We start from the raw sequence: 16,545 nt of genomic DNA on the forward strand, positions 1-16,545 counted from the left end.
TGCGGATATATGTTGTCGACTCGGAATGGTTTTTTTTTTCATGTTTTATTATTCAGGTAAAGTTTCGATCGAGTCTAACGTACCCCTTGACAAAATCTATACTAATATAATAAAGCTGAAGAGTTTGTTTGTTTGTTTGTTTGTTTGTTTGATTGAACGCGCTAATCTCAGGAACTACTGGTCCGATTTGAAAAATTCTTTCACTGTTACATAGCTCATTTTTCGAGGAAGGCTATAGGCTATATATTATCCCCATATTCCTACGAAAATGGGAACCACGCAGGTGAAACCACGCGGCGTCAGCTATCTATACTAATATAATAAAGCTGAAGAGTTTGTTTGTTTGTTTGTTTGTTTGATTGAACGCGCTAATCTCAGGAACTACTGGTCCGATTTGAAAAATTCTTTCACTGTTACATAGCTCATTTATCGAGGAAGGCTATAGGCTATATATTATCCCCATATTCCTACGAAAATGGGAACCACGCAGGTGAAACCACGCGGCGTCAGCTAGTTAATAATATAGATTAACCATACATGTTTACAAACAAAATATTGAATTCCTGCAAATGATAATATTATTTTTTTCTTTTATCATATTATTTCTTTGTAACATATAACTAATTATTTTGGGTAAGATAACAAAAATTGTCGGTGTTTACATAACAAATATATAGTTGAGGTCAAATCGCTAAACCTTGGCGATAACCATGGTAATATAAAGTTAGTCATCGAGCATATTTGAACAGATTTTATTTTGTGACACAAAACGGACAGTTAAAATGGTTTCCAAAGTGAGTTGTATCTGAAAATTATTTTAAAAAAATGTAAAATCCTAAAAAAAAAATATCATTTTAGTGCGATTGAGAGGGTTGCTTTTGATAAAATTTTCTATTAATGCTATTTTACTTCATTATCAATACAGTTTTAAATTCATTAGAGTTTATTGCTAAGAATAACGAATATAATATTTTATATTTCTTTTTTTGAACAAATGCTTAAAACTGTAAATATAAAAATTAAGGACTTTCCATACAAACTTTCAACCCCTATTTTACCCCCTTCTATTTTTTTTTGTTTTGCTCCAAGGTCCCATTTACCATTATACCAAAATTCATCTTGATCGGTTCAGTCGTTCAGCCTTGAAAAGGTAACAGACAGACAGACTTACTTTGGCATTTATAATATTATTATTACGAGTATAATTACGTTTGATTATAATAAAGAAACAAAAGCAACAAAATATAATCTTATTCAATTCAAGGCTCGTGCATCTATGTATGTAGGTACCTACTTATTGTTTGTTAGTTTAGGTAAAATTCATGTTTGCTAACGATTCTAAAGCACGTACGTAGTATGCAAATTGAATAAAATTCATATTTAATTGCCTTATTGAAAACCGACCTTGTTGGTAATAAATATTGACCTAAAACAAGTATAAGAGAGTACTACTATGAATAGATTTTTCATTGTGTTTTGACCACTGTGGTTGCTAGTGATTTTCAAAATGAAATCTGTATGTATATTTGAACTATATACAAGGTGTCCCGTAATTACTGGATAATACGCAAATGGCAGATACACCATCTAATTATCTAAAACTACTTTGTATAGTTTTCCAAAAATCCATAGGGTGACCAAGTTATATTTTTTTTCGGATTTTTCAAACTTTACTTTCTTGAATGAGTTATTTCAATGCTGTAGCTGTTGTAACTAAGATTTTAAAGATTTTATTTTTGTTATACATTGCGAATTAAATTACAAATTTACTTTAACACTATTTTTATAAATAATATTTTATTTATTATGAAGAAGAAGTTTTGAATACAATATTTTTTTTTTCACTAAGATGACACGATTAAAAAAAATGTCCTGTAAAAAAATGTATGAAGTCGAAGTGTACTATTATTTTAAAAACTTGTACACTTATCTAGGTTTATAAATTGGTATAAAACTTGTGTCTACTTTTTGTAATTACAAAGTTGCTGGTAAAAGGTAAGGTGCTGAATTTTCAATACAAGAAAAAAAATTTAAGTGTGCATATTCCAACTTTTTTCCTTCAAAATGTTTTTAAATGTTGTTAATGTAATTTTTGCCTACTTGCCTTGGATTTTTGGAAAACTATTCAAATTAGTTTTAGATAATTAGGTGGTGTATCTACCATTTGCATATTATTCATTAATTACGGGACACCATGACGTATTTATTATGTTGCATGCATATTTGAAGTTTCGGTTTGAATAGTATGGTTACAATAATTAAGTATACTCAAAGTATGGTTACTGAAGAAATTGTTGATAGGTAGTAGGTTTGTAGGCTACTACTTACAACTTGAAAAAACTATTTACCGCCATTACATAAATAATATCTAATAAAAAATTTATAACAAAAATGTATAGCCATAAATATATAACCGGGATTAACACGAATCCCTCGGGAACTAAAAGGTTAGGCTGGACAAACATACAGACAGAACTCCCGTGGGATATTTGAAAAACTGAATTTCACGGAAGAAGTACAGCGTCCGCTAATATTTGTAATACATAAATATATAACGACTTCATCATTAACAACTTTGGCTCACTGTTGAGTCTCCTCTCCTCTCAGAATCAGAGGCCTTTTAGTCCACCACGCTGGCTCAATGCTGATTGGCAAACTTCACATAAGTAGAGATTTAAGAAAATTTTCAGGTATGCAGTTTTCCGCACGATGTTTTTCCTTCGCCGTTTGAGACACGTGATATTAAATTTCTTATTCCTCATCGTATATAATTCGTCCTCAATGCGATCTTCTTTTTTTGATTCCAGACAATCTGTCTCCTTTTGTTGATAGCCGCGGTCACTTACGGTAAGATAAAGTTTTCATTTATATTTTGATTATTTATACTAATATTACAAACAGGTGGGGTTGTAGGGATAATCGCTAGATCTATTAAATCGACTTTAAGAACTATTTTACCAATAGAAAACCACATTATTTGTTTGTGTAATAGGCTATATTATATCTCCGTATTATCACGGGAACGGAAATTCTACTACTACTACTACTTTTTTATAATACTAGTAGAAGAGGTTCAAAAATGCTAACACAACTAATAAAGCCATCGGTATATGTCCAAGCTGTGCTTAACTCATAACCCTCATTTTATATATATCATAGTGTAGCCTTCTTTATCTAAAATAAACCGCACAAAAATACCAATTAAATTGAGAACCTCCTCCTTTTAAAGTCGGTTAATTATGATCAGCCGTTCTAGAGATTACTCCGGACAAACAGACAGGCAAAAATATAACAAAAGAGACTTGACATCACAGACAGACGCTTCGATTTTATTTATTTATGTGTTGATGATGATATGTTGATTTCTTCACAGCGTTCCCGCAAGATATAGTTGATGATCCCGGCTTCGGAAACGCACAAGGCCAGGGCGGATTCCCTAGTCAAGGTATACTTTATTGATTACTAACAGATGTCTGTGACTTCGTTCGCATAGAAATGTAACTCACGATCTCGGGGGCGCCCGGACTGATACACTCAGGCCAAAACACCCCTCCCGAACGGCCCTCTAAGTCGAGGCTCGAGTCTCAGAGGAGACGCCCTTAGAGAGTCGTTCCGCCCACTACTTTCTTCTGCCTTCGGGCCCCATCAGGCGATGCTTCTGCGCTCGCCCAAACCCCCCGGTGACGCCGCTGAGGTCCCATAAGGAGCCTACGGCACTTACACAATCAGAAAAAAAAAAAAAAAAAAAAAAAGCATAGAAATGTGTATTTCTGATAATCCAATCTGGAGATCTATTCTGTAAAAATGTTTTGTATAACTAGTAAGTGCGAGTTTCAAATTCACCTCTATCTTTCTCTTTCTATAGTATTGTTTTAGACAGAGAGAGACAGAGGTGAATTCGTATCTCGCACTTGCGAGTTTACGAAACATCATTACAGAATAGGCCTGCTGGTCTCAATGCAACATAATCTACGATTACTGTACTTGTTAAATGCCATTTTTTATTATAATTATATTATAATTAAGTTTTTATGAGGATCTCGCATAAGGAGGGTGACCAGCTGGTTTATTCACTAATTTGGTCTTTATTAACAACCTATTAAAATAAACATCGAATCAACTGAGTATTGTCAGTATAGGCATAATTGACATAAGACCGGATGACATTAGATAGAATCTTAATTTCGTATATATTATGTCAAATAACATACGTCAAAGTAAGTAAAGTCCTGGGTTCGATCCCCGGCTGGGCAGATTGAGATTTTCTTAATTGGTCTAGGTCTGGCTGGTGGGAGGCTTCGGCCGTGGCTAGTTACCACCCTACCGACAAAGACGTACCGCCAAGCGATTTAGCGTTCCGGTACGATGCTGTGTAGAAACCGAAAAGGGGTGTGGATTTTCATCCTCCTCCTAACAAGTTAGCCCGCTTCCATCTTAGACTGCATCATCACTTACCATCAGGTGACAATGTACTCAAGGGCTAACTTGTAAAGAATAAAAAAAAAGCCTGCTGGCCCTGTAGGGGGCCCTTAAAACAGGCTGATAATGACTACAAGTTAGTAAAGTAAGTTAAAGTAATTAATGTTTTTTTAACACACAAATTTATACGAGGTCGATGTTGTGTTTATAATAGAATGTAAATTATAGATGAATAAAATATAAATGAATTTCTTAAGGTTTTAATGGAAGGTTTAAAACTTTTACAGACTTTTCAAATGTGGACCCAGGATTCACTCTGCCAAGTGTGAACTTTGGTGAGATTTTTTTATATTTAATCTTACTATCATTCTATTACGTTATTGAATATTTTGTAATTAGTTTTATTTTATAAAAATTGTGTTGGTACATTTATTAATTTAATTATTATATTTTATTTTTATGACATTAATGATCATTGATTGATTGATATACAAATACTTTTATATTTGACATTTCAAATATAATTACTGAACATAGTTATCTTCACAATTTAAGTTTAATTTAATATAATTGCTATTGACTTTCTTTTTCAATTTTTTTTTTAGATTTTAATTGTGTCTTTATAAATTCTTGTACGCCAGAAATGGTCAAATGTAAAATAACTGTGTATTTTCAACAAATGAATGAATAAATGAATACTAATATTATAAACGCGTGTGTATGGTTGTATGTTTGGATGTTTGTTACGTCGCAACTCCTAAAACGAGTTCGATGAAATTTAAAACGAAGTTATATAATACCCTGAATAAACACATAGGCTACTTTTCATTCAAAAATCGGATTTGTGAAAAACTGAATTCCACGCGGACGAAATCGCGGGTGTCCGCAAGGTACATTTTCCGAGAATAGATATTTAAATAGGTAAATGTAGCAAAAAATTACGTTTACAATCAAGGTTCAAAATTTTTACAGACTTGTCAAATGTGGACCCAGGATTCAGTCAGCCAGGCGTGAATCCCGGTGAGATATTTTTATATTTAATACGTAATATACTAGGGTATACATCGGAGATCTAAATCTAATTAAAATTATCTAAAAAAATAATAAAATTAACTTTCCACTATTATTAGTGGGGCGCTCCGATCCACTAATTTGCACACCACAAAGACAAATACAAGTAAAATAAAAACAAATTAGGAAGAGATCAGCATAAAAAAGGCGGACTTATCGCTAAGTAGCGACTTCTTCCAGGCATAGGCAAACTTCGGTTTAGGAAAGGTTTATCAGCAACTTTTATAAGTGGGACACTGATCCATTACGGAGTAGCTTTTACAAGTAAGACACTCTGATAAATCATAAAGTGTGAGTGGGGCACTCCGATCTATTATAGTCAGCAGAACCTCGCGCTTTCGCGTTTCATAGTTCCCATTCCCCTGGGAATACGGAAATAAAATATAACCAATGTTATTCACTGATAATATAGCTTTCTATTTTATTTCCAGTGAAAGAATAGTTCAAATTGGTACAGTACTTTTTTTAATTTACTCTTTACATACAAAAATAAAGATCTTTCCTCTTTGTATAAACCTATTAGATTAGATTAAATTACACTGAAAATTGAATAGTAATAAATGAAATAAGTGTAAAATTAAATTAATTTTAATTGTTACAGGTCCCGATCCCGAAGTCTATTATAAAAAGAAGTAGATTTAAGAAGGTATTGTATTTGTAATAATCCTGTAATATATCATATTTATTTCATAATTTTGTAAGTTTTAAAAAATACCTGCACGATACTAAATCGCAAAACGTAAACTGATATCATTTATTTTCTAAAATCTTATTGTTGATAATTATGAATGAACAGTTAAATAGTATAGGTTAAATTAAATTTTATTATTTTAATTGGTTCCATTTTGCCCCTATGATCTTGTAATCTGATTTCTCTTGTCTGAAACTCTATACTCCTGTTCAAGTTCTAATTTCATCAATAACAGTCTGTTTTAAGGCCATCACAGGGACAGACCTCTCTTCTTGTAGGAGAGGGCATATGTGACTTAGACACACCTCGCTCCTGCCATGCAGGTTGAAGGGCATGGAGGGTGATAATGTTTGACTTTTATTAACAATTATCGTTAATTATCCTTTTTTTAATCAGTGAAATTAATAATTATTATAATTTTTCGATAGGTAATGACCGCAGCATGGACGGATGAATGGATAAAATTCGCGCAGCTTAATGAAAATTTATTTAGATTTTAAGAATACTTTGTACAAACTTGAATAATTTTAAATTTATTTAATTATAATATTAATAAACATATTTGTTTATATATTTTTTATTTTGTTTACGTTATTTTTGAAAAACCAACCCTCTCTCCAAACGTCTCATATTATATTTTAACGGTTTCATTATCGGAATAATTTAATTACAGTTTCATCCGAGTTGATAATATTAAAAGCGTATTTGCTAAGATTTATTACAAGATTGTCAGACTCCCTATTTAAATAAAAAAAACAACCTAGTGTGAGTTTCGCCCACCGAGGGGTCCGTACACATTTAAAAGTACATATTTTCTTAACCTCCAAGGTGATTACTTCAGATAAAGGGTTTTTTTTTGTAGTTTCACATTTTTTCCTACTTGTGGTAATTTATGGTAATACTTGCTACATAATTCTAGGTTGACGGAAAGTTTATTTTCATTCCCTTGAAGCTGTGAAAACATCTCTTAGTTTTTAACGTAAAAAAATGTATATTTTGACACTTTGACGAGTGTCAAAATATACATTTTACTGTAAACAAGATATGTTTTTTTTATTTTCAACTCAATTAGATACTTCGATAGTTCCCGAGATAGGGTTCTTGACAGACAGATGGTCAAAATAGTGATTCTAGAAGGGTTTTACCTTTTGAGGAACGCAGCCCTAAAAAACAAACAACCAAAATGATTCATTATTTAATATAACGCGAGAATATAACAAGAAAGATTAGCTAACTTATCCCAATAGCTACGAGTATAGGTACAGGACTATCACTTGCCCACCTGGAATGGTGGCAAGAATACTGGCTGCATTTCCGTGTTGGATAACCAGACTGATCCTTTGCACAAAAAATGATTTAGCTGTTTTGTCATCAGTTGAGACAACTAGCCGGAGTAAAATTATTCGTGTCAATTTTTAGTCAATACCCTTAACATCTACCATCATTTAGACATTTTGGGTAGATTCCACAATAACAAGAGCAATACGAACAACACAATTAGGGCAGATATGTAAATCACATTTGTTTGCAAAACAAATCACGTTGGGGTCAAACGATCACATTGAGAAGATAATTGTTGGCTATAAAGTTGTGAGAGATGCTCTCCCGACTTAGTGTAAACAGGCGAGTGGCTAAACTGCAAATATGACTTTCAAAGTGAGTATTTTCATTTATTTTCATGATTTACTGAAATAAGTTATCATACCTAATACGTCTAACGCAATTCGTAACTTTTCTATCATTATTTATTGTTGCAATTATGAAAGAGAACAGTTAAAAACTTCAGCTAAAAATTACAAAGCATTGTGGAAAAATATCAAAAATTTTACTAATTTAGGTAATACAAAAAATAAAAACTCAGATTTACTGAATATAAAGGCAAGCTGTGCCGAATCCGTCAATCATGTTAATTGCTATTTTGCAAATGTTGGGAAAAATCTAGCAGAAAGTGTCCCCAAGAGTCCACACCATACGTCTCGAGTGGCTGCGCCACCTTCTTATTTGCACTTCTCATCTTTTGGCTTATTAGATACGGACTTTCAAGAAGTCAGTAACTTAATAATAAATTTAAAGACAGAAAGTGCTTCTGGATGGGATCGTATCCCAACAGAATATCTGAAACTGGCTAATATTTTGGTTACACCAATCCTTGTTCATCTTGCTAATCTATGTTTCGGAAAGGGCATTTTTCCTACTGCACTAAAAAAATCTATAGTTACTCCAGTATTCAAAAGTGGTAATACCGATGATATCTGTAATTATAGACCAATTTCAGTATTACCTGCGATATCTAAAATTCTTGAAAAATTAACAAACAATAGACTTATGAAATATTTAGAACAACGTCATATTTTATCTGATTTCCAATATGGTTTCAGACGTGGAAAATCTACCGAAGACGCTGTACTGGCACTCAGTGATGAAATTGTTAACCAGTTGGATAGCAAAAATAAATGCTTAGCAGTATTCTTAGATCTCAAAAAGGCCTTTGATACTGTTTCTATTCCATTGCTCTTACAGAAACTGGAAGCTATCGGTATTAGAGATGTGCCCCTATCTTTATTCAAAAGCTATTTAACAGAGCGCACTCAAAGAATCAAAATTGAAAACTATTGCAGTAATGATATTAATATTACTTATGGTGTTCCCCAAGTGTGCTTGGACCTACTTTATTTTTAATATATATTAACGATTTGTGTAACCTCAAGATTGTTAATGCTAAAATTTTCGCCTATGCAGATGACACTGCTGTTGTCTTTACTGGCAACACTTGGGATGATGTTCGCAGACATGCTGAGACTGGTCTAGCTAAAATTTCCATGTGGCTTAACAATAACCTCTTGACCCTTAATGCTGAAAAATCTAATTATATATGTTTTTCTCTTTGTGAGCGGTCACTTCCAGCGCAATTTGGCATAACTATTCACTCTTGTCTGCAGAATAATGAGTTTTGTGACTGCCCAACATTGAAGGAAGTCCAAACTGTTAAGTATCTCGGAGTAATGTTAGACCACAGACTTAATTGGTTTGCGCATATTGAATTAGTATCTTGCAGAATTAGGAAACTCATTTGGATTTTCAAAATCTTAAGACATATAGCTTCTAAGAAGCTTCTAAACACAGTATATCTAGCTTTGGCTCAATCTATAATAAGTTATTGTATACCAGTCTGGGGTGGAGCGGCAAAGATAAGGTTTCTAGCTGTTGAGAGAGCTCAACGCTCACTTCTAAAGGTTATGCTCTCCAAACCTTATAGATATCCTACAACTAATTTATATGCTGAGTGCGAGTTGCTTTCAGTTAGAAAATTATATATATTGCACACTGTGTTGAGAAAACACAAATCGTTGGCATTTACACCACTCAAACTACGCAAAAGGCGTAAAGATGTTGTAGTGCAAACCACTCGGGCTAGAACCTATTTTGCTAGAAAACAGTTCTGTCTACAATCTGATGTTTTATATAATAAGATAAACAAAAAACTCGACATATACCCAGTAATAATTAAGGAGTGCAAGAAAACTGTTATTAAATATTTATCGTCACTGAATTATGAAGAAGTAGAATCCTTATTAAAACTTATATCCTGAAAAACACACACTCACACACACTCACTCACACACACACACACACACACACACACACACACACACACACACCAACACACACCAACACACACATGTGAAACAATCTATTATAATAATTTTGTAAAGATTATTTATTTATTATTATTAATATTCATTTAGAATCTGATATTTCTGTACTGTACTGGCTATGGAAGAGCGGAGCCTTCTAATACAGAAGTAGTTTTACTACTCCTAAAAGAAGGTTCCAAACTCGCACTAACTTATGTAAATTTAGAAAGTGAAATAAACGATTTTTATTTTTATTTATTTATTATTTGTCCTTTTTTAATTTTTAATAAATGCTAATAATTGGATACAAAATACAATTAAAGATTTAAAACAAAAAAAAACAACCCTCCCGCTGCTGGCCATTGAGTACAATACGCGCTGTCAAGAATCACTGCCTTCTTTAGTCGATCCAGCAGTTAAGCGAAAGCTTCAGGTGTGGGTCAAAACTTTTTGCTATAACTCATTGACTGAAACTACTATTGGAACAATAATAGATGACCTATTCATTCCACATGGCGGTAATCTAGTAAGCAAGGTCCAAGTTTTTTGATACTTTTGCCTTTTCAGCTTAAAAACATCAAGTTATTTGGCTGGCTAAGGCCTCCGTCTAAAAAATGGGGATACAGAGCCAGATTTAATATTTTAATGATAACGATCGAGACCGTCAGCTCTCTGCTCTGCGAAGTACAGGATTATAATAAGAATTCCCAACTCCGTGCTGAGAATTATTAGTAATTTTTTAAAACTTCGAAATTAGGATTTTTTGATCCAAAGCCGAATATGCTAAACACTGGATCACCAAGGCGGTTAGTTGTTTGTGTCTAAATCCACATCACTTGAATTTTGAACCATTTCAGGTACTTTGCCTTTTACTGTTGCTAGCGGCCGTGGCTTATGGTAAGATTTATTTGGAAATTAACTTATTATTCAATTTTTAAATTTAAGTTAATTAATAAGTTATTATAATAATTATTATTACATTTACAGGCCGTCCATACTACCACGGTGAAGATCGGGATCAACAAGGAGGTAACTATTATCTACTTAGATGCAAATTCATCATCTTAATATATTCATCGTCAATATATTTGTTTATTTACTCATTTTATTATTTATGTGCAGGACATCGTGATTCTGACTCCGGCTTTGGAAAGGGGCAAGGCGGGCTTAATAGTCAAGGTAAGTTAATAAATCATCATTAAAAACCCCTGTTCGGCTCACTGTTGAGCACGAGTCTCCTCTCAGAATGAGCGGGGTTAGGCTATTAGTCTACTACGCTGGCCTAATACGGATTGGCAGACTTCACACATATACAGAATTAAGAAAATTCTCAGGTATGCAAGTTTCCTCACGATGTTTTTCCTTCACCGTTTGAGACACGTGATATTTAATTTCTGGTCTGCACATAACTGTAAAGTTGGAAGTGCATGCGAGACCGGATTTGAACTAACGCCCTCAGAATCGCAGGAAGAGGTCATATCCACTAGGCTAGCACGGCAGTAAATGAATAACAATTATTTATTGCGCTAGCCGTTTTTAAAGTTTTTTCAGAAATGTTGTGATGCTGCAGCCCTTTAAATCGGATAGTCGGTTATTTAAACTATTATCTGATAGTCGAAACAATATCACATTGGGTCAATCTTTTCTAAAATTTTTGTCTGCCTGTCTTTCTGTTTGTCCGGGCTAATCTTTGTGGCGGTTGAACCGATTTTAATAGAGGTAGCCTCTATAACATCCTCTGTCTTTACCCTGAAAAGTCCATGATTCCCGCGGGATTTGTGAAAAAAAATTGATTTCACGTGATGAAGACCCCGGCGTTCATTAGTAAATATCATTTATGTTTATGATTATGTTGACTTTTTTTTAAGGTGGATTTGGTGATGGATCCGGCTTTGGTAGAGAGCGACAAGGATTTGGACAAGGTAAATAAACATAAGGCCACAGTTGGCGGAATTATCGAGCTACATACTTACAAATAAAAAAAAAGTGTCAGCTCCGACGCACGAATGGAATTTACTCTTTCAGATCGACTGTCTAAATAGGTGTATGTTGCCCCGCAGCATACACTTTGTACGACTCAATACCTACGCATGAAAAGTGAAAGGTGCGCAACTGGGGAGCAGCAGGCCGCGGCGTGAGCGCCTAACAACAGCACATGGTGAAAGGTGCACAGAATAGGTTGCGCACAAATACGTAACGCTGTCATTCGTTCAACGAATTTTACTGTCCATATTTTTTTCATACAGGGGGCTATATATTAAAAATCGATTTTCAAGGAGTAAACTCTAAAAAGATGCAGTCAAATTGAGAACTTCCTCCTTTTTTGAAGTTGGTTAAAAAGTCACAATATATATCAGAAGGGGGGGGGGGGGGGGATTTGTTAGTTTTTTTTATGTTTTTTATATATTTACCCATAACTCTATAATTTATTGTCTTCAGGATTCGGTACTGACAAAGGGTTTGGCCAAGGTGGTCAAGGCGGCTTCGGCCAAGGTGGTCAAGGTAGCTTCGGCCAAGGTAGTCAAGGTAGCTTCGGCCAAGGTGGTCAGAGTGGCCACAGCGGCCATGGAGGATCTGAGGGACATCGCCACCGAGGAGGATATCAGGAACACGGATATTAAATATACCTACCTGAATAAACAAACGGTTTTATAATTCATGGTACTCAGATTCAAAGTTTGGTGGTATAACTACTAAGAAAAATATTAAAAAAAATATATAAAATAACATTTATATTGTAATTCCTATTTAATAAATATCTTGGTTGTTTTCTGCTAGTATCATTTTATCAATCATTCAATCATCATCATCATCATCATCATCACCATCATTAAGAATGAGACGGATTAGGTCAACCACGCTGGCCAAATGCGGATTGGCAGACTTAACACATGCAGAGAATTAAGAAAATTCTTTGGTATGCAGGTTTCCTCGCGATGTTATTCCTTCACCGTTTGAGACACGTGATATTTAATTTCTTAATCAAATCTTTTTAACAAAAAAAATCCACCGATTTCAAAATCACAAATACAAACTAAAAAGCGTAAAATAACATCATAATTGTGCTACCTTCTGATCACTTTGAAGGCGGTGCCAAGCCAGTGGCGTATTAATTAAAATCGTTTCTGATGGAACAGTCTGAAAATCCTGAAACTTCATGATTTAAGCGGCTTAAGTAAGTAAGTAAGTAAGTTCTCTCACGACGTTTTTCCTTCACCATTTGAGACACGTGTTATTTAATTTCTTAAAATGCACATAATGAAATGTTTGAAATGAATGCACCGGACCGACGTCCTCTGAATCGAAGGCAGAGGTCACATCCACTAGGCTATCACGACGAGGCAGCCAATATAATGCAATAGTTGCGTGAAATTCCTCGTAGTTATGAATAATTCATGTACCTATTGCCTCACGTATGCAATGAACCGTTTCCAATGATGATGCGAAAATACAATGAAATGATCAATTACATTGCTGCGTTATGTATGGCCGAGTATATAATATATGTACTTTTAATGAGGTAATATACGTAATTCAGTTAATTTTGATTACGTTGAAGTTATTGGATATAGGAACTACACGATATTTCAATTAAGGATGCACGTATATTTTTAACTTAGAAATTAATTTTGCTTTTTGTAATTTTTTTTTGTAATAATTGTAGTTGAGTACGTAAACACACTTATAATCAACGATATTTCATTCTATAGATATGTTACGTGCCTACAAAATCACCGCAAAAAGTGATCCGAACTCAGTTATTCCACTGAGCGTATCTACACATATACACAATTAAGTGTTTACATACATTATATTTATGTATATATAATTTTTACACTTCCTGATAAACAACTCGACATTGTACACAATATTTAGGTATTATTTGTTTAAATAACATTCGTTGTTCAATAAGCGACTCGGGACTAATTCGGAAAAATTCGCGATATCTTTTCGTCCGAAATTCCTCTGTGCCTGAAGACAAAGTCTTCGAACAGTGCGTGTTGCTAGTGATGACCTAAGTTCCGAGACTTGGTCGCTAACTATGATCCTTATAAGAAGGCTCTTTGTCACATAGCGGGCGATGGAACGAGCTATGCTCGAAGTATCTTTGCGTGATCGAATCAGAAATGAAGAGATCCGCTGAAGAACCAAAGTCACCGACATAGCTCAACGAGTCTCGCAGCTGAAGTCGCAATGGGCGGGGCACATAGTTCGAAGAGCCGATGGACGTTGGGGTCCCAAGGTGCAGGAATGGCGACCCCGCACTAGAAAGCGCAGTGTTGGTCGACACCCCCACCAGGTGGACTGACGACATCAAGCGAGACGCATTCGCTGGATGCGGACTGCTCAGAATCGTGATGTTTAGAAGTCCCTACAAAAAGCCTATGTCCTGCAGTGGACGTCCATCGGCTGGCATGACGATGATGATGAAAACTCAGGAAACAGTTGCAACTGAATTTATTATGCTTCATATTCTAAAGTAAATTACATAAATATAATAGAAGGTACCTACATATTTCACATAGTCAGTTTAACATTGCCAGCTATCTTTGTTTTTATTGAAAGTTGAAAGTCCAGTTCTTAAAACAACACATTAACAGATATTAGACAAATTAATAAATAGATATTGGATTCGTGGTCGCATGGAAGTGACTATATACACGTAAACCGTACGAATTGGTTTATTAAAAAATTAAAAAATAATCTTATATCCGTATGAATAATTATATATGTATAATTCGTACGGCATACGTACGACTAGGTACTTCCTTGCCGCATTAGATTTGAACTATTTTACTGGCCAACTTTTTAGACCTTTCTAATGATATTTAATCCATTGGCTTTTGGGTCCTGTAAACCAGCACAAATCAAGATATGGATAAGTAGAATCTTTTGGAATTCAACAAGCATCACTTCCTTAACCTAAGCCTTCTAGTTTGTTTCTTACTGGTATACATATAATAATACTAAAATAATACTACCATAGCTTTTAAATTACAATGGGTGTAAAATGAAAATGTATAATTTGAATGAACGTATGCAATTAAAATTGTATATGTTCCATACTAATCAATTTAAGTACAATTTTCAAGAACTGGACATATTGACACTACAAATTCTAAATACTACTTCTGGTTGTAATTGGGCATTTGCGGTGTTTTCATATCAGGCATGTCAGGTTGTTTGGGCATTTTGTAATGTTGTTCGGGAGGGTTGATTGAGCCTGTTTGTTTCGGATGGTCCAGCTTTGGATGGTCCTGTTTTGGATGATCCTGTTTCGGATGATCTTGTTTCTGGTGTTCATCCTTCGTAGTGGGCGGATCCTCGCAAAGCACTGCCGTGGTTAGGACCAGGATGCACAGGAATATCTATACGGAAACATGAAACATGAGGATAATTTTACGATCCGAGATATCACATGATATACAGGATGCTATGGGGTGCATGATATAAAATACTCCCGATTTCCCATTACTCTGAGGTAATATTCTTTACCAAAATTAATTAAAAAATGTTCTTTTGAGTAAATAATATTACTATTGTAAATAGATCTTATAATGTGCCCTTATTCTTATAATTATGACGTAGCCAAACTTTAAAATTTCAAAATGCAAGGATAGAGGCGTGTGTTACATGGATAGTCAGAATTATTTAAATGTTTTTATTTTTTTAGTTAAAAAATATTAGTTATGGAATTCGGCTCCTATAAGTGGACTCGTCAACACCCAGAAGTTATTGGAAATACTTCCCAGCACCCTGTATACATAACTCAATGTCTCGGAGGAGGTCGACTGATGTCCAATGCCGTCTTCACCATACGGGCACACGGGGCCTGTGCCCAGGGCCCCCCATTGTCAGGGGGTCCCAAAGGACTGACAATTTCAATATGCTTCAAAAATTGACTTTAAGGAATTATAGAAGATTTTACTCAACAGAAATCTCGAATGAAATCGTTATTGTAATCGTAACCAAACAACCAGCAGCAATTCTATCACACTGTATTTAATTACTTAAAATAAATGGTTATACTTAAAAAATAATAGTATAATTCGCTGTTTTTAACTTCCAAAAGGGCCCCAAATTCTCGAGTGCCCACGGGCACCCAGACTAGTTTAAGACGGCGGTGCTGATGTCTTCACCAAAAATCCTCTAAACCTCCTGACAGTTGTGATTCACAACTTCAGCAGGCCAATTCACTAACTTTGACGTATATTAGAAGACATATACGAAATTTACCAACATTTTTGACAAACTAAATCACGTGATTTTGTATTCACTATTTTTATAGTCTTATTATAGTGTTGATGATTATTTAAATCACTAGCGGAAGCTCGATACTTCGTCCGCGTGAAACTCGATACCCCTAACCCTATCCCTACCCTGCCCTACCCCTACCCTATGCATATTAACTAACATACGTCAAAGTTAGTGAATTGGTCTGCACGACTAAATTCGCCAGTCTAATATTTGTTTTTCAACTAAATACGAACACCGATTTTGATTCGACTTGAGTTTTTAGGAACATACATAACAGATCCAGGATGTCCCATTTAGAAGTCGCTTAACTAATTAAGGGTATAATTGAAAACTAATAATAATTATTGTCAAAAAAACTACTCACCGGTATTCGGGACATCTTCAATGTTTCATTTATTATCTACACTGACCTTATACTCATCGAAAGGAGGTTATATATATCAGCTTTCCAGATATCCTTTGTCACACGCT

At 34.5% G+C, this 16,545-nt stretch overlaps 1 protein-coding gene and 1 long non-coding RNA gene across 2 annotated transcripts; one reads left to right on the plus strand and one right to left on the minus strand.

Moving 5' to 3' along the window:
* Positions 1–7,723: 7,723 nt before the first annotated feature.
* LOC112058017 (uncharacterized) lies at positions 7,724–12,586 on the plus strand. The gene is made up of 6 exons (XM_024098675.2): positions 7,724–7,837; positions 10,674–10,713; positions 10,804–10,845; positions 10,939–10,995; positions 11,685–11,738; positions 12,256–12,586. The coding sequence occupies exons 1-6, from the start codon at positions 7,826–7,828 to the stop codon at positions 12,435–12,437; spliced, it is 387 nt and encodes a 128-aa protein (XP_023954443.2). The 5' UTR covers positions 7,724–7,825; the 3' UTR covers positions 12,438–12,586.
* A 1,672-nt stretch (positions 12,587–14,258) lies between these two features.
* On the minus strand, positions 14,259–16,545 carry LOC128199230 (uncharacterized). The gene is made up of 2 exons (XR_008251889.1): positions 16,439–16,545; positions 14,259–15,185 (listed from the first exon to the last, which is right to left on the minus strand). It is a non-coding gene; the product is annotated as an uncharacterized LOC128199230 (long non-coding RNA).

The sequence above is a fragment of the Bicyclus anynana genome, chromosome 20, assembly GCF_947172395.1.
Source record: "Bicyclus anynana chromosome 20, ilBicAnyn1.1, whole genome shotgun sequence".
Classification (NCBI taxonomy): domain Eukaryota; kingdom Metazoa; phylum Arthropoda; class Insecta; order Lepidoptera; family Nymphalidae; genus Bicyclus; species Bicyclus anynana.

What these genes read in the sequence shown, in the direction of transcription:
- LOC112058017 (XM_024098675.2), top strand. An exon ending in AGGCGGGCTTAATAGTCAAG is followed by an intron (nt 10,996 to 11,684) that starts GTAAGTTAATAA and finishes CTTTTTTTTAAG; the next exon opens with GTGGATTTGGTGATGGATCC. An exon ending in GCGACAAGGATTTGGACAAG is followed by an intron (nt 11,739 to 12,255) that starts GTAAATAAACAT and finishes TATTGTCTTCAG; the next exon opens with GATTCGGTACTGACAAAGGG.